General features: G+C 52.7%; 1 protein-coding gene across 2 annotated transcripts in view; it reads right to left on the reverse strand.

The window, feature by feature from the left end:
- HIP1 (huntingtin interacting protein 1) overlaps positions 1-17856 on the reverse strand; it is a 44397-nt gene extending 26541 nt beyond the window's left edge. Inside the window, exon 1 of one of the 2 annotated variants that reach the window (XM_053961307.1) lies at positions 17707-17856. In XM_053961307.1, the coding sequence (XP_053817282.1) occupies positions 17707-17823 (117 nt within the window). In that variant the 5' untranslated portion in view covers positions 17824-17856. Of the gene's footprint in view, positions 1-16345; positions 16431-17706 lie in introns of those variants that run through there. The other variant, XM_053961308.1, reaches the window with a different exon arrangement.
- Positions 17857-22445: the final 4589 nt, after the last annotated feature.

Genomic DNA, 22445 nt, shown 5'->3' on the forward strand with positions numbered 1-22445 from the left:
TTTTTTCCCAGCTCCTCCAGTGTAGCAGCAGTTTAAACCCACCTCCCCAGCTCACAATAAACTAATCCTGCTCCATGGCTTACGCCTGCCCAATGCTGCTGAAGCATTGTTCTGACATGGGAGCTCCAGGATCCTGGCATTTTCAGGGCTCTAGGGAGACCAGCAGGTTCACTGGGAAAACCACCAAGCACTTGGAAAACTATTGTCTGTTCTTTTCAGGTTTCAGTTCTTTCCAGCAGCTTTCCAGCTCTGGAGCACTCCCTTGGGGAATATGCTGTGGATGCTGCGTTAGGCTGGGTTTGGTGTCTGGTCCTTGGAGCTGGATGACCAGCACTGGCTGTGCAAGGAGCTTGCATTTTAGGAGCAGGGGGTGAATGCTGGGCACTGGGGGTGTTTGGTATAGTGGGACTTAGTGGAGAAAAAAGCCATTGCCACTAATGTGGTGACAGCAAGGTGAGTTTTTCCTCTGAGTGGGATGTTAGAACACTGTAACAGGGATTGGCTTTCCTGCACTGCTCCATGTGTTTCCAAAACAGAGCCAAGACCTGCACCAGGCATGCTTCCCACTGCCAGCACCACATCATGGATTAGTCAGGATACAGGGATGGAACAGTACTGGCAGGAGTTGGAGGTGTGATCAGTTTCTCTTGTCTCAGATACTGTAGTGCAGCCAAATCCCTCAGGGCTCAGCCCACTGTGATTTTCCAAAGAGATCAATCAATGAACAGCCTTTGGAAAACCCTCATGCTGACACTGCTGATGTAAAAATGTCCCCAAATGGTCACAGTCCTGGTGAGCCAGCTACTTCCAGCCCCAACCCTGTACTGCATGGAGGCAGATTTAAAGGGTGTTTGGCTGCTCCAACACTTCTGGAAATCCCCCTTGCCAGCTAATGCCCAAATACCTTTGCAAATCTTTATTTAGGAAAAAATATCTGCTTGGGAGCAGTGCTTAAAAGCTCAAGGTCATTTTCAAATCCTTGTAATGCCGCAGTTTCCTGGACATGTGAAAGTGAGAGGACAAAGCAGATCAGGCTGAAGCAGGCACAGGGCCAGGCTGGTGGCTGTGCCCAGGGCTGTGCATGGAGTGCCAGGGATTATTTCATCACCAAGCTCCCCCAGCTGCTCACCACGACTGGACCAGCATGTAAAGCAGGGAGGAGAGCCGCCCTTCCACATCACCCCAGGCAGGAGATCCAGAAGGGCTCCCAGGGCCCATGGACAGAGAGGTGTGGGTGAAGCTGCTGCTAGTCCGGCAGGGAGCTGAGCTCCATTATCCCTCCTGCCTTTACAGGAAGCCACTTGATTGAGCTGTCAATATAGAGATTTTCTTTAATTAAAAAAAAAAAAAAAAAAAGCAAAAAAAAAAAAAAAAGCACCGGGTTCATGGTGCCATTATCGATCATTTGATATTTTTAGCTCTCTGTTCAATCCATCCTTGTTGGTGTTACAGCAGTCACACAGCCTCTGGAACACAGCTCAGTGAGGCTGCTACAAGTTAAGTAGGAGCTCAGAGAGCAGCAATACAATGCCAACGGGATTAAAAATGCAAGAGGGAAAGAGAGAGGTGGGATAAGCAACATCCTCCCCCCTTGCTGCTTCCAGCTCCTGCCAATGTTGCAAGGAGACAGGTAGATAGACCACCCCATCTAAACCAGAGGCAGATGAAACTCCTGTTTCCTACCTGGTGTGGAGGGCTGGGAACCCATAGAAAGGTTGAGACTGAGCTGAGTGGTGCTATCAATGGGCTGGAGGGAAGGGAGGGCATCCAGAGGGAGCTAGACAGGCTGGAGCAGTGGGTCCATGGGAGCCTCATGAGATTCAGTCAGGCCAAGGCCAAGATCATGGACCTGAGCCAGGGCAATCCCTGTGCCAGCACAGACTAGGGAGGTCTGTGGGGACCCCAGAGGTCTGTGAGGATAAACACCCTCAGCATCCCTCTCTGCCCACGGGGCCATTTACTCCCACCAATGGCCCCCAACGTTGTCCTCTTGTGTCTACTTGCAGGCCTTCCATATCCTGGATCCACTGATTCCATTTCTCATCACTGCAGGTTCCATAGTGACTCAGCATATTCTACCATCACTGATTTCACAAATGGATGGATGGATGGATGGATGGATGGATGGATGGATGGATGGATGGATGGAGACGACCCTGTAGAGGACTGGGGGATTGTGGTGGGTGACAAATGGGACATGATCTAGCCATGTGTGCTGACAGCCCAAAAAGCCAAGTGTCTTCTGAGACCCTCCCTGGGCCTGCACCTCTGGGGTCCCAGCACAGGACAATGATGATAAACTGAACAAGGGTGGGGTCAGGTTAGAGATGGGGGAGAAATGTTCGACCATGAGGGAGGTAAAGGGCTGGCACAGGTGAATCATGGCAGTGGCATGTAAACCTGCACACTTAAGCTCTATGTGACGACTTTCTCATTGCAGATGTCTCCTGGGTCCCCTGCAGCCCCATCCTTACATGCAGTTTATCTGGGAACCCTCCTAGAAACCCCAGGCTGGCTCTTCCTTTGCATACACACATTGCTCTGCTGTGGTGTCACTCCCTTCTCACCTCACGCTGACACCACTGAGATGAGCCAATGCCCAGAAGAAGGAAGCAGTGTCAGCAAAGAAGACAGCTGCAGTGGGAACTGGCTCATCCTGCCATGTCTGACCCTCACAGCTCCTTGGGCTCACAGGGACTGGAGGTCCAATGTCACCCACCACCTTGCAAGCCCCAAAGTTTACAGGTGTCAATGCCCCCAGCAGCTCTCCCCATCCATGGGGATGTTTACCCCCAGCCATGGGTCCACTGACTCCCCCATCAACAACCCCCAACTTTGTCCTCCTTTCTCTACTTCCTGCCCTTTCATACCTGGATGACTGTCACCAGTGACTCAGAAGATGGTTGATAAATCATAGAATCCCAGAAGGATTTGGGTTGGAAGGGACCTTAAAGCCCATTTCATTCCACCCCTGCCATGGGTAGGGACACTTTCCACTATCCCAGGCTGCTCCAAGCTGCATCCAACCTGGTCTTGGGCACTTCCAGGGATGGAGCAGCCAAAGCTTGTCTGGGCAACCACCCTTGCAAGGAAGAATTCCTCCTAATACCCAATCCAAACCTATAATACCCAAGCCATTCCCCCTCTCTTTCAGTTTGAAGCCATAAAACACATCTGCCACTCATTTCCTTTTAAAGTTGTCAAGTTCTGCCCTGGAGACTTCATAAATGGAGAGCTGAGGCTTCACACGAAACACAGTGACAGAACACATTCAGCATCTGCCCTTGGGTGCCTTCTTCCCTCTCCCAAAGCATAGTGAGGCCCTTGTGAATTTTCAAACATTTGCCTTAGATGATCCTTCCATTGCCCCATCAGAGGAATCACTTTAATTATCTGCTTTTGCTTGCCCCTTGAATTGAGGCAGCAGAGCCTGGCAATGCAAAGTGTGGCACGCAGCTCAGTGCCCAGCCCATAACCACCTTCCAGTAGCTTCCCACACCTTCTCCTGAGCTTTATATCCACATGAACCCGGACAAGGGAGCAGGAGGCTGTGTGGATGCTCCAGTACAGGCACACAAACCTCAGCACCTCCCACAAGTCTTAAATGTGAGCAGTTTGTTACAGATGCGTAGCAAAGGAGGAACCAACTCGCTTGAAGTGAAACCACTGGATGCAATAGGTTGGGAAATGCCACAGCACGTGTTTTCCCTGCACCAGACCACGTCCTACAAGGTCAGCCCCTGGCCAGCCCCAGCCCTTGCCTGCAGCCCCCTCAGCAGTGCTGGGGTGGTGGGGGGGATGTGAGTGCTGTGCCTGCCTCTGGCTAATAGGCAGCAGTCAAGGTATTTATTGGAAATATGCAACATACTTCCAGCCTGGGGACAGTTTCCAGCCCTGAGCTTGTTCCTATTTAAGTGTTGTGTGGTTGCAGGGGGAGGTCAGAGAAGAGCAGGCAATGCTGGCTCACAGCAATGCTGCCTCCTCCTAGTGCTTCCACAGGTTTGGCTGCTTGCTTTGGCCCCAGAGGCCATTCCCAGGTCTCTGCCCCCCCCACCCAGCTTCCGAGATCCCATCCAACTCCCCATGTCCCAAACAGCTGCTTCCCAGAAAGGCTGTGGAGCCGTGCACTCTGTAGAGCTGCGGGTTTGCAGAGGGGCCAAGAGCTGATCTCCCTCCCAGCAGACCCAGCAGGATCGGGGTGCCTAATTCAGTCCAAGGGGAAAATGTTGGAGCAAATAGGTGTCCAAATGACAGCTAAAAATGACATGGTAAATTCCCTGCCTGGCATCCCCTCATATGCACCAGTGCCAGGATGAAACCCCATCCTGGGGTGAACCTTGAAGGCTGGAGCCCCTCTGCTCTGGAGTCAGGCTGGAATACCTTGAGGTGTTCACTTGGAGAAGAGAAGGCTCTAGGGAGACCTTAGAGTCCCTTCCTCTGCCTAAAGGGGCTCCAAGAGAGCTGGAGAAGGACTTTGGACAAGGGCTTGAAGTGACAGGACAAGGGGGAATGGCTTCCCACTAGCAGAGGGCAGGGATAGATGGGATATTGGGAAGAAACTCTTCCCTGTGAGCGTGGTGGGGCCCTGCCACTCATTGCCCAGAGAAGCTGTGGCTGCCCCATTCCCGGAAGTGTCCAAGGCCAGGCTGGGTAGAGCTTGGAGCAACCTGGTCTTGTGGAAGGTGTCCCTGCCCATGGCAAGAAGTGGAGTGAGATGGTCTTTAAGGTTCCTTTCAACCCAAACCATTCCAGGATTCTCTGCTATGCAAGTTCAAGCGTTCCTTGTGCTCTTTTAGGAGTCCCTGCTCCCACATCCAACACCTCTCCAGTGCCTGTGGCTGCTCCTGCACAGGGGATGCTCCCGCAACAGCCTCCTAACTTTGCCTGGCTGAGAGCACCCGGTAAGCTGCCTGCCCCCTGGGTGTCAGAAGGGCCTGGGAAGCCGGCAGGGCTGGAGCAGGGATCTCTGCTGCGACCAGGGTGGAGCCCGAGGTGGAAAAAACCCGACACACAAAGGAAACTGTGTTTCATGTGTTATTGCCGCCTGTCTGAGATGACTGAGGAGGGAATAGCAGGCATGATTCCATGCAAAAGGCCGCAAAACCCCTTCCTGTCATATAAATATTTTGTTTTCCTCATTTTCCTTGTGTGGAAATAAACACCACTGGCTGGAGCACTGCCAGCATACCCTTAGGCTCACGCAGCCCAAGGAGAAGGGTTGCACTGTCCTGCTCTGGCCAGCCCCAGCACCGAGGCTGGAGGGGCACTAAGAGCATGAAACCCAGCTCTGGGTGTGGAAAACATGCCTGTGCCTACTGGAAGCATTGGGAAAACCGATGGGAGGCACTTGGAAGAAGCACAGATGACAAGAAGCAGCGCCATCGGGAGCTTTTCTGGCAGCAGGGGATGCCCCCTGTGCTGGGAGCCACTGGTTCCCCATGGCATGGGGGGCATCCCCCATGTGTAATTCCACAGTGGAATGGGCTGGGCATGGATGGCTGTGGCCTGCCACTCTGTTCCCTGCCTCCTCTGGCCCTATGAGCAGAATGATACATCTTCCACACAGTGATGAAGGCGGCAAGAGGGGTGCCTGAAGGGCTCTGCACCCCAGGGATGCCCCTCCTAGAGTTCATCAGGGCAGAGGGAAGGGCAGGCCCAGGATTTCCATGTTGTTCCAGGAAAGCAGGGGGTTTAATGTGGGAGGGAAATCTCTGCTTTTGAATGCAAATCACAGGAGCACACACAATACCACTGACACTGGCAGAGGGGCATACGGGACACCCAAACACGAGGAATTGGCTCTGAGAGACACTAAACAGACCCAGTTTCCTTCTTTTCCAGCAATTCAGCAGCTGTCAGCCACTGCCAGGTCAGCCCAGCCCAGCTGGGCACGCTGGTCTGCATACCCCCACCCCACTCCCCTGCCCAGCCCTAGCACATCCTCCTGCTAGAGACATATTGCGCAGGAGGTGACAGGGTCGGGTGGAGTGACACAGGGACAAGGCTCCTGGGACACAAAAGCCACAGGAATCAGAGTAGCCTCGGAGAAGGTGATGGAAGGCTAAGCCAGGCAGCAACCCGAGGACCATGGGAACTGCACCCAGTAGTGCAGTAGTTTCTTCTGTGGAGAAAATCCTTTGTGTTCCAATGATGTTCAGGGAATCAGGCCTTTTTTTTTCCTTTTTCACATTTTTGGATAAATAAAGAAAAACGTGCAAGAAATCTGCTATATGATATTATCAGAAACAACCCAGAGAGCCCTGAGCACAGCTTAACCACCATGACCAGCTCCTCTGCTGTACCCTGGTGAAGCAGAGAAACAAATCCATGTGGGGACAATTGGTGGGAATTTCCAAATGCTGTTTCTTTCTGGAAGAGCATATTGAACCTAATCACAGGACCAGGAACATCTGGAGGGGAGAAACAAACATTCAGGTCCTGAAACACCCAGACTGTGGGATCAGCTGGGGATTGCTGTGGAAGGAGCTGAGCACCATCCTTACCCTCCAGGGCTGGGAAAGATGAAAACACCCAGGGGAAGAAGGAGAAGACCTCAACCATGGCTACATACCCTGATCATAAGATGCTTGCTATTTCCCCAAGCAGAAATCACAGCACTTCCTGCTGCAGCTGGAAAGAAAGAATCTCTTGGAGTTGCTGGGAATGGGTACCCAAAATTTGCTTATTATTCAATGAAAGGGTGTGACTTCACCCCTCTGATAGGAATCCATAGTTCTTAGCATTCCCACCATGTGAAAAATTTATTTTTCCTGCTGATGGGAAGAGAAGTTGGATTGCAACTACTCCCAGAGTTAGTGAATGCTGCAGAAAAGGAGGGAAAAGGGTTAAAATGATAAAAGATCTAACAGGGACACAGGCTAATCGTAATTTCCATGTGATGGCTGATTAGAAGAAAGATTGGTTCAGATTTGACCCCAGATCTATTTTTCCCTGGCATATCCCATTCCCAGCTCACAGAGATGCTGGTGCACACACATGGCACTCTGGAGGCTGACAGACAAGGGGCAGCAGGGGCAGAACCCAAAGTGGTTCTGTGCTAAAAAAACTCTCAGAGGGGAGACTGCAGCTAGGGTATGCCCCACAATGGTATCCAGGTATTAAGGGATTAATGGAAAAGTCTAGATGTGACACAGTTAATGATACCCTGCTCCTATGGGAGAGAGGAGCCGACCCCAGCATGCTGTGGATGCTGTGCCAGGAACAGCTCTGTCCACATGCCTCTGCCCCAGCATAGCACCACAACAAAAATCCCAGATAATAATGGGCTGGAAACCACAGGTTTTGTCCAACAATTTCTACTCTTTCCTTTCTCTGGTTTATTTGTGTCTATGCTGCTGCCAAAGCTTTGCTTCCCTCCCTGTAGGCAGAAATTGCTGGATATTTAGTCTGAGCTCTTTGTCTGAGCTCTTTGCTCAGAAGCTTTGGCTGGTACCTGATTGCTCCTTCATCCCCCAGACACTACTAATTCCTCAGGAGTTCTCCTGCCAAACCAGCTGTATTGAGGGGTGAAATCTGTAGGTTAAAGAAAACACAGGCAGGGATGACAGACCCCATTTGCTGGGAAAATAATCCCGAGGGGGAATCAGTGGTTGGTGTGAGGGCACTGGAAATAAGGCAAAGGAGAAAGAGGATCCAATGTGAATGGAAAAAATGTGGATGGTTCCCAGTTCTGTGCCTGTGGCAATGGAACTCTTCAAATTTGGACATTTCAGCTAAAAAAATAAAAATTCTGGAATGCAGGAGCAGAGAGCAGCCCTATTTCTAGCTGTGACTCCTCCCTGTGTGCTTGGCCTCCAAGACAACTCAGAAACTCAAGGCACTCTTCCCGAGCTATAAAAAGAGCTGGAGTGGGACTGAAAGAGCTAGGAAAACAAACAAGGGAGCAGTTTGCCCTTCCGTTGAGGACATGGGTAAAGCCAGGGAGAGGGTCTTGCTCAAGCCACCTTTTGAGGCGTCCCCAAGGAAGGAAAGTTGTGGGGCACAGCAGAAATTCCAGGCTGGATCCCACCCACCAAAATGTTGTCTGTGCCGTGTCCCAAGGCACCCCACCACCTCCCACCCCTCCTGGGTGAGAAGGTCTAGGACTGGCCCCATCCATCACCTCAACACAATTCTGGGGAGGATCAAAGGTACCATGGTGATCAGGACCGAAGCATGGAGTGTCCCCTGGGACCACAAGGTGGAAGGAACTTCACCAAAACGCATCTCCCCTTTCCCCAGGCTGCTGAAAGGGTTAACAGCCTCACCCAACACCTGCTCCATGAATCTCAGCAGGACAGGATGGACTGTGTGAGTTCCAGGTGATCATAAAATTCAGCAAACTCAGAATACTCACCTTTGCCCTCTCCAGACAAGTATTTACCTCTGCAGAAGCAGCCAAACCTTGCACACTGTTGGAACATTTCATTCCCATTAGTGAAGTGCACAAAACATTCCTGGCTGGAAAAACACCATCAGGTGTTTTGGGACTGGGAACAGCACCACCAGAAGAGATGAGTTCTTCAGTGGTTTCACTGACTTAGTGCAGAAGAAGCATCTCTTCTGGCACAGCCATTCCCAGCTTCTACACTGACTTCTTCAACACCCAGAAAGTCGAAGTCTTCCTCTGCCACTACTTCAGCATTCCCTTAAGACCTCAGAAGATCTCCTCACACCACTAATTGGTGCTGTGGGACTTTACTCCTGAGCAGCACCAAGGGTTGTAGAGCTGGACTGGGTAGTCCATACGGAGCAACCTAAAGTTGGCACACTTGGTAACCACGGTTCAGGATGAGAAAGACAATAGATGGGACAAGAGGGCACTGCCTCAAGCTAAACCAGGGGAGGTTCAGGTTGGACATCAGAAGGAATTTCTTCATGGAAAGCATTGTCCAGCATTGTAAAGGGCTTCCCAGAGAGGTGGTGGAGTCCCCATCCCTGGAGGTATCTAAGGAATGACTGGACATGGCATGCAGAGCTCTGGGCTGGGTGACAAAGTGGGAATCAGTCACAGGCTGGGCTCAATGACCTTGGAGGTGTTTCCCAATCCAAAGGATTCTGTGATGCCCATGGATCAGCAAGGTGAGGGCCAACACTGGTGTGACTCTTGCCAAGCCCATGTAGATGCCAGAGTGCTGATCCATTATTTATTCAGTGGGATGCAGAGGTTGCATTTAGTTCATTTAGAGGTGGGATGCAGAGGTTGTGGATGAACTGTGACTTCACCAGGATCATGCTGGGGATGTGAGGGTCGTATCTGGCTTGTGCTGAAGATGCCAATTGCTCTTTTCAGGAGTTAAACAGAGCCCTCCTGTGCCCAGGTGCCTGATCCTAGAGAAAGATGTCTCTGCCCATGGCAGGGGACTGGGACCAGATGATCTTTAAAGACCCTTCAGCCTAACCCCAATGTTTTAGAACAGTCTCTTAGCACATGGAGCTGCCTTTTGTAACTGCGGAATCTCAGTCCCTTCTTTGGTGGGACACTTCTCCAGCTTGCCAAGCCTCACACCAATGGAGAGCATGTCCTAAGGGTTGGTTGTGGCTGGTGTTGTGTGATGAGGATGGGATCAGCTCTGTATCTGCTGCAGAATCAGACCCTGGCCACAGCTTCCAACAACATCTTCAGACCAACACAGGGTGTCAGTCCCCACCATGGGCTGGGCTGGGAATGTCCATCGGCTTTGTCCTGGAGCCTGTGCCCTCCACAGTGCTCGGCACTCACTCACCGATCCCCTCCTGCCCCTTGGTTGTGCCGGTTTGGTGCTCCAACAAAAAGGTGCCTTTGTTCCCACCAGTGCAGAAAATACCAGTCCAGTGGCTGGGAACATTGTAGACTGAAGAATCAGGCAGCTCCTGAGTTGCTCTAGTCAGCTCATAGGGAGGTTGCCAGGCTGGTTTGATGGTTTGGCCATAAAAGTACTGTTCAAGGGGACCTGGGGTTGCCCCAATGTGCCATACTCGAGTCTTGAAGTGAGGAAGATCCTTTGTTGCTTGGCAGTGGAGCAAACTAATAAAACCCTGCTGAGCTGTGGCTACTTTATTCCAAGACTTCCATAATTTTAGATTATATTTTTACCTAGTCTGACTGGTAGCCAGCTTTGTGTGATGACACTAAATCCCAGTTGAACACTATTAGCCTGTGCCCTTCCTGGGTGGGTGTTTAGTCCTGTTGTGCCAAGTGCTTGCCATGCAGGAATGAGGAAACTTCCATCAGAGAAAGGGATCTTTTGGGAGAAGTGGCTTCTTTTGCCAGGGCCAGGCTGGAGACTTGCTGCTTATTGTTACCATTTGTCTCTTTTATTGGAATAAAAGACGGATGTGAGCAGCTCAGCACTCTCAAGAGAGACTGTGGCATCGTGCTTTATTTGAATTAGTAGATGCTGGTTGGAAAATATTTTTTCCAGTGACCATGTTCATGTGGAAGTGAACAAGAATACAGGGTTTAGTAAGTGCAAACTGTGTTGCAAGGTGCTTGCGCCAGAACCACAGGGAAACCCAGGAATTGTCCCCTCTCCTCTTAAGAGCGCAGAAAACATGGGATGGCATCAGTGGGGAGATCTCAGCAGTCATTTAGGCCCAGTGGGCCTAAAAAGCACAAGGAAAGCTTGCACAGCACATAATACTGGAGTGGTTTGGGTTGGAAAGGACCTTAGAGATCACCCAGTTCTACCCCCTACTATGGGCAGGGACACCTTCCACTAGAAGGAAGACCAGGGTGCTCCAAGCCCCATCCAACTTGGCCTCAGACGCTTCCAGGGATGGGGCAGACACAGCTTCTCTGGGCAACCTGTGCCAAGGCCTCACCACCCTCACAGCCAGGAATTCTTCCCAGCATCCCGTATCTATCCACTGTCAATCTGAAGCCATTCCCCCTTGTCCTGTCACTCCAGCCCCTTCTCTGAAGTCCCTCTCCAGCTTTCCTGGAGCCCCTTTAGGCACTATAGGGGCTCTAACGTCTCCCTAGAGTCTTCTTTTCTCAAGGTGAACACCCTCATCTGTCTCAGCCTGTCTCCAGAGCAGAGGGGCTCCAGGCCCAAGCACATCTTTGTGGCCTCCTCTGGACTCGCTCGAACAGCTCGATTTCAATTCCTGGAATTGTCCAAAGCCAGGCTGGACAGGGCTTGGAGCAACCTGGTCTCTCCTCTTGGAGCACCATGGCAGGAAGTAAAACAAGCTAAACTTTAGAGGTGCCTTCCAACCCAATCCTCTTGGTGAGTCCATAATAAACTATTCAGTGTCTGTGTACGCCTTTGAGAGAATAATTCACCTTTCTACTGTGGACTGGGATCATTTACCCTGCCCTGTCATTAGCCCAGAGCAGCATACAATGTATAATTAGTCCAGCTGTGGGCTGGACTTGCACATCCGGGCTAAAACATTGGCTGTGCTGCCTATTTCTGCTGTCACTCGGGGAACAGGCTGTCCCCAGGAAGTTTTCTTACTTGGTGGCTGCAAAATAAATCAGCCAAGCTGGTGGCAGGCATGAGGGCCAAGATCCAGCCCTTCCTCCAGCCCTCATGCTGCTGTATGACCCCCGGCTGCTGACCCCCTGTCCCAGGTCCAGAGGGTACAGAGCCAGCAGCGGGTGATGGGTGAGGATGGGAAGAGAATCCAGGTGCTGGGGCTTGTGCTGCAGTGCCATGTGCCAGACAGTGCTGGAGCAGGTGATGGGATGAGGCTGAGCACAGAATCCAGGTGCTGGAGCTCACTCTGCACTCTGTGCCGGACAGTGCTGGAGCAGGCGATGCTCATCCTGACTGCATGTCACGTACATGGGATGATGCAATGGGCTGCAATGGGCACCTTCTCCCCATCCTTGGATTCTCAGTCTTTCCGCCAAAATGGTCCCTCCTGCAGCTCCAGCCCCTGTCCAGAGGTTTTTTTCTTCTGGGAGAGCAAAGCTGGGATGAGTCACCCCCTCCTCATGACAGGTGCCCACATCCCACATGCCCTTCCTGACTGTTTTCGCTGGACTTGGGTCATGGCCAGGGGCAGCAGAGGAGACCACACTCAGTCCAGAGTCCTCTGATGGGGAATTTAGTGAGAACCCTGCTTTCCTGGCTGTTTCTCCTCAGCTCTGCAGATGGATGGAGTTAAACTGGATAAATTTCAGAGGGCAAGAACCCACCTGCACCCCTAGGACAGGACATCCTTGGTGGGGAAGTACATACTGAGTGAGAGGGAAAGGGGTTTTTGGGGCAGCAACATCCCCCAGCATCCCTGTCTTCCCACTCAGCCTCTGGTCTAATTCAGGGCAAGGTTCCCCCTTGCCTCTTGGTGGTCCAAAACTATCATGTTTTCCCAGCTACAGAAGCTCCTGGACTTGGTGGCAGTACTTTCAGCACCAAATCTATTCATCCTCCTGAGGCTTAGCTGCTTCTGGAGTCCATTCCATCCTGGAGTCCACTCCATTCTGGAGTCCTCATTAAAAAACTCAGATATTTCTGCATCTAAAATAGGTGTTTCTATATCTAAAAAAAACTCCTAAACCCCTCCATCCCTGCGTGCACTAACGAGAAAAGCAGCCCCATATCTGGTAGCGGCAAACGATTTTCATTCCCTGGGGATGGAAATAAGTTTCTAAGAGGGACTCTCTGAAAAGAGATGACTCATTACCTCACTGCTGAAGCTTGCATTCAATCCCCAGCATCTCTAGTTCCTAGTAAAAGCCAGGAGACCAAAAGCATGGGGGTTCACACAGCACCAAACCCAGGAGCTCCTTTTCCTGGAGATGAAAGGGCCATGAATTAATCCCCTGTACCACCTACTCCCCCAGGATGGGCTCAGCTGCCGTCAGCCCTCGCTCCCCACAGCCAGGAGCTATTTTTTCCTGTTCTTGCTAGTGTCAATATGTTTCTTTAAATATCTTTGTTCAGAGAGGCTGTATATATATAGCCCCACTCTGGTGCTTAGAAAGGAGCCTCATTTCCTGTGTAAGAACTGAATGTCTTGGCAAAGCTGCTGGTGGCTGCAGCATCTGAACCACAAAAAATGGGTTTTTTTCAGTAGTAAATGGTATTTCCTTTGCAACTGTGAGTTGGACCGAGCTGGGTCTGATCTGAAATCAGCTGGGTTGCTGTGTCTGGAAGACACAGGACCATATTCCAACTTATAAAAATGATGGGAGAAAAGGATTAATTGCATTAATGGGGCTGTGATGGTGGCCCAGAAGTGACACAGTCCATTGTAGGGACAGGATGTGCACAAAGCTGCTTTTAACCTGTATTTGGCTGTGAAAAAGTTGGGTTCCCATATCAAAAGAATTTATTAAATGACACTGAGGTAGAAAAAAAAAATCAATTTCATTTGCACCTGATACTTTTTCTTTTGCACCATCTCTCTGCACCTGGTGTTAGAGAAGGCTCCTCCAACAGCAAGGTAGGAAGTAAAACAGCTTTGCAGCCCCTGAGGGATGGCTCATGGATACTAAGGACATTAAAACCTTCCAGAGATGTGGCATCAGCTGCATTCAGAGTTCTGCATCTCCCTGACATGAAAATGCCACACCTTCCCACTGGGAAATCCTTAGCAGGAGGGTCTGATATCCCCAGCACCATCCTGGGGACTCTGATGGCAGGAGTAGAGACGTAGCCAGCAATCACCTTCTGCTGCAAATAGGTCTTTGCAGGGTAATTTCTGAGTCATGAATGGCTTTTATTGTTGCACACAGTCCTAAGGACCCATTGTGTAAATGTGCCAGAGGTAGTGGCAGCTGTGGGCAGTCCAAGTGGTCCCTGTTCCCCTTTGCTACTCCCTGAATTTCCCAGAAAAAAAAAAAAAAAAAAAAAAAAGCCAAACAAACAAAACAAACAAAAACAACAACAACAAAAAAACAAAACAAACAAAAACAAAAACAAAAAAAACCCCAAAAAAACTGCAGCCAAAGAACCTAAAATGTAAGTTTTTTTAGATTTTCTGCAGGAATTTTAAAGAAGTGTCTCCTCCCAACGCCCACCCTTGTCAGGATGGACTACCCTTGGAATTGTCCCTGTGGCAGGGACCATGCTGGGCATGCAGCCTCATTGGCTGGTATGAAGCCCCAGCAGCCATGAGCTCTGGGAAACAAACATGGAATTTCTGTAGCTCCTGCACAGCCCCAGGCACTGTCTCCACCTCATGTCCGCATCCCTGGGACACAGCACGGACTCAGGACAGGGCAGCCTGCAGTGGTGTGGGACATGATAGCTCCTGATGGAGCACAGCTGGGCACTGGAGCAGTGCTCAGGATGGAAGACACAAGAGAATTATTTGGTGACTTTGCAGCCCAGGAGATGACAACACACCACCACAATATGCTGCCTCCCTTCCACCCAAAACCCACAGGGCAGGGACAAGGACTAAAGATCAGGGCATGTCCTGCTACAACTTCAAGGGCACTTCCCTCAGTTTTGATGTCTGAGCATTTTTGCTTGATCCAGTGATGGGTTTACAAAAAGAAGGAACAAGTTGGTGCAGGAAGAGCTGAGCTGTGTAAGGATCTTTCCATACCTTCAGCCTTCCAGGAGTCAGCTGCTGCTTTGCTTGGGAATGTCATGTACCACCTCTGGGAGTCTGCAGTTGCACCTGCACTGATGCCCTGCTGGCCATATCCCTGCTGGGAATGAAGGTAAATATCCCACGGCAGTCCAAAACACGAGTGAAGGAGCAGGAGAGCCTGGGACATCACCCCTGGAGCATCATCCCTGCCCCGCTGAAGTCCTGTGTCCTTCCAACTCTGACTTCACCCTCAACACTTTGGCTCATGCAATTGTTGAACATCCAGTCTTTGCCAACTAGCCAAGCACAGAAGGAATTTCAGTCCTTGGCTCCATCATGGCACAAGGATGTCTGCTGTGGACAATTACACAGGAAAGGAAGGGAAGGTCCCAAGGAGGGAAGATCCCAAGCACTACCCTAAACAAAGAAGACCTTCCCTGCAGAGCTCCAGCACCAGGACATACCCCTTAATCCAACCAGGAGAACTTGGAGGGGATGCAAACATCAGACACTATGTGAAACACTTATCTTAAAATATGGCAGAATTTTCACTTTCAGTGTTTTTTTTTCTCCTGCGTTGGTGACCTTTGCTGTGCCCAAAGATTTGTGCCGAGGTTGAGGTGATGAATGGTGAATCACCACGTGAAAGACCAGCAAAGGGGGAACAGTCATTGCAACACTCATACTCCCACAGCAGGGCTGCACCCAGCTCATCCTGATGGCAGCAGAACTGCAGGATTTGGTGTCCCTGTTGCTCAACTTCCTATGAAAACTATCAGCATTGACAGAAAAGGAATAGAGGAGTCCTTGGCTGTGTCTTGTTCTTCCTGAGCTGCTCTTGCTCAGCAGGCAGCAAGAACAGCAGGAAAGGAACACCTTGTCTGGGCATGTCCTCAGGTTTCCCACATTTGCATTCCCAGGAAAATCGAGATACTTGCACAACTGTGGGAGCAGAAGAGAGGCCACCAGGAAATTTACTCCTGTTTGTCTGCAAGCCAACAGATGGAGGTTGTCAGGACAGAGTTGTTGTGCAATGCAATGACCACCGTGGAAGCTTTTCACCACCAGAATATCCCACCACCATGGAACAATTCCAGCACCACTTTACTGCCACCACAGGAACATCCCACCTCCAGACCTCCCCACTACTAGGATGTCCTACCACCACCACAGCTTTGTAGGGTGCTCTTGTTCTTCCAAACTGAGCTCAGACCACAGAAATTGGGTGCTGCCAACCCAAGCAGGTGCTTCTCAGGCTCCCCAAAGGCCCATTTGGACACACTTTCTGCCTGTTTCAGCACTTTTAGCCCAGAACAGGCTTTGTGATGCATGTGCTGCTGCCCTGAGACAGCCAGGATTGGAGGGGAGGGAAGGAGTCTGTACATGCTGAAAACACAGGGAAATTTTTCATCTTAAAGCCATTTAACAGATGAAAGTTTTCTTAAAAGAAGTCACTTTCAAAAAGAAAAAACCCCAAAGCCACAAAGTTTCTCTAAAAAAAAACCTCAGAAAGAAGAAGTTGGACAAAAATTGTACAACCAAGACCTAAGGGGTGCCTGGCAAGTTCTCTAAACTGGAGAGAGAGAATTATGGGAAAAAAAAAAAGAAAAAAAAAAAAGAGAGAGAGAGAGAGAGAGAGAGAGAAAATGAGTTAGAAAGGGAATTGCACAGAGCTGAAGCGCAGAAGAAGAAAAAGCCGGACAAGGCCATGTAGCGATTTGGGGAGTGGTGCCGCTCCACCACCCTCTCCGCTCGGCCCTTCCCGGGAAACCACGAGTTCAGGGGGAGGCTGAGAGAGCTCCAGGCCCATGGGGCTGTTGCTGACACAAGGAGCCAGGAGGTTCCAGGAGCAAACCAGTGCCATTCCTACCTTTAGAAGTAGGAGTAAATAATTGATGTCCGAGGTAACTGGAGCGGGAAGGCGAGCAGAGCCCTGCACACGATCCTGCATCCAACTTCACGGCCTGGTAGGTTTTCTTCCCGCAAAACCCCCTGAGACATGATCCTTGGGGTTTATTTCCATCTCTAACCCATCTCCCATGTGTTGTTCCCACTCTGGGCTCATTCAAGTCTGCTCCTACTGGTCCCACTTCTACCCTTGCTCCTGCCTCAGTTTCCCTTCCTCTCCCACAGTAGGTCTGGACAGTTCTGCTTCACTGGTACTTTCCATCCCTGGACATGGAGAAGGGCCAAGCTGTCCCCAGCTCCCTCTGCTGCCATCCCTCTCTCTTCACTCCCCCCATGCCTTGTCCAGGCATATCCCCAGCTGGTCCAAGCACATCCTTTACCCAGATCACCAGCTTTTTCCACCAAAGCTCCCCTACTGCCCCTCCAGCTTGGCTGCCACCTTTCCTCTGTGCAGGACATCAATCCTTCACCTAAAACCTGAGTGAAGGGCCCCATCCTGATACTCTGGATGCTGCTGAGGAGCAAATTCTGTCTGCTTTTCAACATATTGGTGCCTCTTGCCAGGAGCCACCTGCAGGGGCAGACGCTGTCCACACCTGGGGTCCCCGAGTGACACGGGAGCAGAACCCAGTGGGGCGACTGACTCCACTGGCCAAAGAGCCACTCCATGTCCCCTCCAGCTAGTGAAGACACAGGCTACGCGTGCTCAGGATGGTTCCGAGGACAGGGTGGCACTGTCGTGGGCATGATGCCCGGCAGTGGCTGGGCTTGGAGACCCGGCAGCTCAGGCCAGCGGGTGTGTTCCCTAGCCCCAGTGGTGGGGAGGCCAGGCTGAACAGACGCTGCCGGGCTGGCGCATCCCGGGTGCCACCGCACCCTGATGTGCCCGGGTGCTCCTCCAAGGCCGGGTTCGGCGCCGGCCGCGAGGTCCGGCGGGTCCCCATCCTTGTCGCGCCAGGACGGCCCACTGCCCTCCTGGCAATTACCCCACCTACCTGGCGCAGCCCTGCCCGCTGGCGCCGACCCAGCTCGCCGGGGCCGGCCGCGCCCGCCCGCCCAAGGCCCACCCCCGGGCCGACGCCAACCTGCGGCGCGACTCGGCCTGGCCCCGCCCCGGCTCACCTGGCCGAGCGCGCCCACCCAAATAACTCTCGCCCGCTTTGGGCAGCCCCGCCCGCTCGGCACCGCCGCGTCCCGCCATACCCGCTGCAGCTACCGGGCGGGGCGCTCCCGTCGCGCCGCCCCCTAAGCGGCACCTGCCCTTCCTCGCCGTTAGCGTTCGCATCCCCCTCCCCGCCCAGCCCGGCCCCGCCCCGCCCGCACCTGAGCGCGCTCGAAGCTCTCCCGCTCCGCCTCCAGGCCGCCGCCGCCCGCCCGCCGGCTCAGCACCTTGGGCAGCGGGTTGGACACCTGCTTCATGGTGCTGCTCACGCGGTCCATGGCCGCCCCGGCCCCACCGCCCCGCCGCCGCCGCGCGGGCCCCGCGCCATTGGTCCAACCACCTGCCACTCATGGTGGGGCACGCCCCCGCGGGCGACCCCCTTCCACCCGCAGCCCCGCCCGCCGGCCCGGCTTCTCGCTCTCATTGGTTCGCGGCGCCGCCCCTGGGGAGGAGCGACCGGTAGGCCCGAGCCCTTGCGTGGTAACCGCCAAGCCCATTGGTTCATCTGGACGTCAGTCAACGCTAGCTCCCGTCCCCCAAGAGTTCCCCTGCCCTTTGCTCCGCCTTCGGGGGCCGCGCCCTTAGCACCGCCCACCCAAGCGCTGCGGCCACGCCTTTGCCCAGTTCCCTGCTGTGATTGGCCCACGACCCTGCCGCTCACACGTCGGTGTCCCGCCCCGCCCCTCAGCGGCGTGGGGCGCGGCGCCCCCTGGCGGAGGCGGCCACGATGCCCCGCGGGGATCGGGCCGCGCCGGGAAGGGCTCGGCCGTGTCCGGGCGCCGCCGGGGCACGCCGGGCGCGGGGGGCCGCTGTCCAAGGGCTCCGGGCCGCGGCCGAGCCATCCGGGTCCGCAGGCTGCGGAGGTCCTTACAGGTCGTCCGTGCGGCCTGCGAGGCTGCAGCCTCTCAATAGAGCCCAGAGTGTGAGCACGGGGGCGACACGGCCCCGCTGCCCCCTCCGGGCTGCCCGCCCCAGGCCCAGGCCGGCCCCTCTCGGGGCTCAGCCCCCGTGGGATACGGGGGGTTCATGGCTCCCCAGCCCTGCCTGGGGCCGGGGCTCCGCCGTCTGCCAGCCCCGGCAGCCTGCGGAAGGGTCGTGTGAGGCTTTTCCTCTCTGGGATCCAGGCTGGCGGGGGAGCTCTGGAGGGGGTTATGGAGGCACAGCTGGCAGAGCCCAGCAGGAAGGGTGCAGCATTGGCAGAAGGGCAAAATGTGGTTATAGGTGTCTGAAAAGGAAGAGAGGAGAGGTGAGAGAAGGATTTTGTTTCCCCTGAACAGCTGGACTGTGTTTTATTATAACCTGATCTGAGGCTGTGTCTCTGGTCCCGTCACTCTGATCGGAGATTTTTGTAGAATTAGATGGGATAGCGGGAAGGAATTATTGGCTGTAAGGGTGGTTGAAGTCCTGGCACAGGTTTCCCAGAGAAGCTGTGGCTGCCCCATCCCTGGAAGTCACCCAGGCCACATTGCATGGGGCTTGGAGCAACTTGGTCTAGTAGAAGGTGTGCCCATGGCAGGGGGTGGAACAGGATTGTTGGAAATGATACAACTTCTAAATTTTTTAATTAACTTTAGTCAGTGGTTTTGTTCATCTTTGCCCAGGAAGGGAATGGAAGTTTCTTTTCAAGAGACTGTTCCCTGGGCAAGGCCTGATAAGCTTAACATCTCAAGGGACTGAGAACCGCCAGAGGATGCACAAGAGATAAGAACCATTAATGAACATCAGCGTCTGAACATCCTTCCTGGTGTGTTGGAGACACTTGGTCTGGGAAAAGATCATAAGAGAAGAATGAGGACCTAATTAGCATCGCAGGTGAAGAGATCAATAACCACTAGGAAACCAAATTCTAAGAACTGTGTAACTTGGGACCAATAAACATTGAACCAATGAATTTCTCTGAGTTTTCACTGTATAAGTATGTGAAAAATCTAGAAAAGTGACATGTGATGGAATTATTCTCTTTGCACAACCCAATGTGTGGATGAAATGATTTCTGTTGCACAGCCTGGCCAGAACATCATCCTGGCCAGAATAAAATAATTCTTGAGTTCTCCAACACTAAAAATTGTTCGAAAGGTTTTGTTTTTCCTGCTGTTTCAGTGACAGGATGAACTTTAAGGTTTCTTCCAACCCAAACCATTCTGGGATTCTCTCAACCTGGTGAATTGCTGACTCCTGTAATTTTGACCAGGACTATCATCCTATTCCAGAGGCGAATTTCTCACTTGGAACATTTCTGCAATACTGGGAGGAATTACTTTTTTTTTTTTTTTTTGTGAAGAGACTGAAAACTGAATTCCCAGATATGACAAATGGGCCATGCTGGGGTTATGCCAGCTGGGTTCCTGCATCCTTAAAAGCAGATCGTAACAAATGAGTGACTTTACTCCAGGTGGGGAGGAACTGTGCAAAACACTGCTGGGGTGATGGGGCAATTTGGAAACAGCTGTTTAGCATGTGGGCTGTCAGGAGCTCCTGTATAAGCAATTCTCCCAGCATATCTCTCTTTCGTGACTTTTTCAGCTGAAATAATTGCCACACCAGGACCCTCCCGGAGCTGCCCAGCAGGGTGTGTGACAGCCTGTTTGCATCATAGCCCTTCCCAGTCCCTGTGCATTGGATATCAAATCCCAGCTGATGGGAAATGGCCTGCATGGAGCAGCGAGACCATTCCTCCCACTTGTCTCAACTGCCTGTCTGCATTGTCCTTAATGTACTTTCTGGAAACGTGCCTCCTTTCTTGGGGCTGCTCCCAGGGGAGGTTTAATGGGTTTGATTCATCCACTGTTGCAGTGAGATGATTAATAATTGAAGAAATTATGTCATTGCTGAATTGAGATGGAGGAAAGGAAGAGCAAAGGAGGGCAGTGGACGAAGGACAGTGTGATCTGGACCTCTCCCACCCTCCACCTCATCCTGCTCCTGGAGCCCATGGCAAGGGACCACTACGCTGAGGCCTGGTATAGCTGCTCCCTACTACTGAAGAGCAGAGCCACATCCTCTTCTTCCCTAGCCAGGGCTCAGTGCTCACTCTGGGACCTGGGCAGGAGCAGAGGAAGGTGCTTGGGTGTGGGACAGAACAGGCTGTTTCTACTGGCTGCTCCTGCCTCCCTCAGGAAGGGGCTGTAACAGGATGGGATCCAGCCCATGAGCTGCTGGTCAGACCACCCTGGGCTGGCCCATTCCATGCAGCATCTCTGCTGGAATGTGCTGTGGGGCTTTGCAGGGATTTGAGAGGCTCCTTTCCAGTGAGAGAGTGTGCCTTGTTTTCAGGTAGTTGAGAGGGGAAGGCACGGAGCTGTTCCTGTGGAGCGACTGTTCCTCTGTCTCAGGTTCCACGGGGAGATGAGCGGAAGGGCTGAAACTGAGCAGGGTGGAGGTAGAGCAGGTTGGGCATTGCCCTTCCTCCCCAGCAGGTCCTTTTTGGAAGCCATGGCTGGGGTTCACCTGTTCTCAGAGTGCTCTGTCTTGGACACTCCTGTCCAAGAGGCTGGACTGAAGGGTGATGGCAGAGCCCCTCATGGAGGTGTCTGGCCTGTGTGGGGACGGACATTGTCTGGACATGGAGAGGACAATGTGTGCCCTCTTTTTTTTCCTGTTCAGCAGTATGTGGCACCCATCAAGTACTGCTCAGGCCAGGCAGGTGGGACTGGAGCTCATCCTTCCCCTGTTGCAGGGCTCCGTAGGGCAGTTCCTTCTTTCTGCTCCATGCCCAGAGGCTCCTGTCCACAGGACCCTAAAGGAAGTCTGCTCCCATTCTGCCAGGACACCCTTAACCCAAAGGGGAAGGACAAGTAGCAGGAGAGGGGCCAGAAGGGAATGCAGGGGCTATGTGCCCTGTCTGGGGCTCAGGGATGCTCTTTTCACCAGGCCTGGGAGCCAGAGTCTGTTTTTACAATTCCCTCCCCAGCCAGAGCTGGAGAGTCCCAGGGTGCTGCTGCAACACTTATCACCCTCTCGTGTCCTGGACTGGGCTCAGGGAGAGCACAGATCCCCCTTGTTTCAACAGGACAACAGAATCACAGAGCTCCACAGTCCTTCCTCTGTTATCCCACTGGCTGTGCCGGAGTGGGCTGGCACAGGGCTCTGTGCTAAGATCCTTCTCTTTCCCCCTTGGAGGTGGGAAAAATGGATCCCAAATGGATCCCCTTCAGTAGTCCCTTTACACATTCCAAGGCAGCCCCAGATGCAGCCCTGCCCTGGTGATTGGGTAATTTGCTCAGACTCTGGGACAAAAACAACTTCTGAGCCAAAGTATCCAGCTGGAGGGGGCAGGGTAGTAGTCCAGACCCAGCCGGAGGGTCCTTGGGGAGCAAAGATTGTGCCAGGAGGAGCAGGCATGGGAGCATGGGGAGGATTTTCATCTTTTGATCCCATGTTTTGAATGCTTTGGGCAAACAGATGTTGCTGCTGAGTTTTTGCTTGTGCTCCCAAAGAGACCCTGGGCTGCTATGTGCGGCAGGGACAGTCTTGGTGCAGGATCTGGGAGAGCATGGGAGACAGATCAGCCTGGGACTGGGAGAAGGTCTTGGAGAGGACTGCTTGGCTAAGGTGCTTGAGGTCCAGTGGGGCCCTCACCTCTGTCCTGTCTAGGTCTCCTACTTGCCCAGGTGTTACAAGGAGGGCTGTAACCCCAAAACATCATCTGCTGTGTTTTCTGCATGGGAGCCTCAGCGACTGCCTCTGCTTGCCCAAGAATTCAAAAGCAAAGCTGAAGAGGTTTCCAGATGGATCTGCAGAAAACCTGAGCTCCACAGGGACACTGGACTGCAGGGGCAGATGCCCAGGTGAGAAACCAGCTCATGAGCAGGACCTGGAGGTGGGAAGTGTTTTTGCCACTTGCTGGAGAGTGTCCCTGTGGCATGGCCAGCAGGTCCAGCTGGAGCACCCCACCAAGCCC

This window comes from Vidua chalybeata, chromosome 20 (assembly GCF_026979565.1).
Source record: "Vidua chalybeata isolate OUT-0048 chromosome 20, bVidCha1 merged haplotype, whole genome shotgun sequence".
Lineage (NCBI taxonomy): Eukaryota > Metazoa > Chordata > Aves > Passeriformes > Viduidae > Vidua > Vidua chalybeata.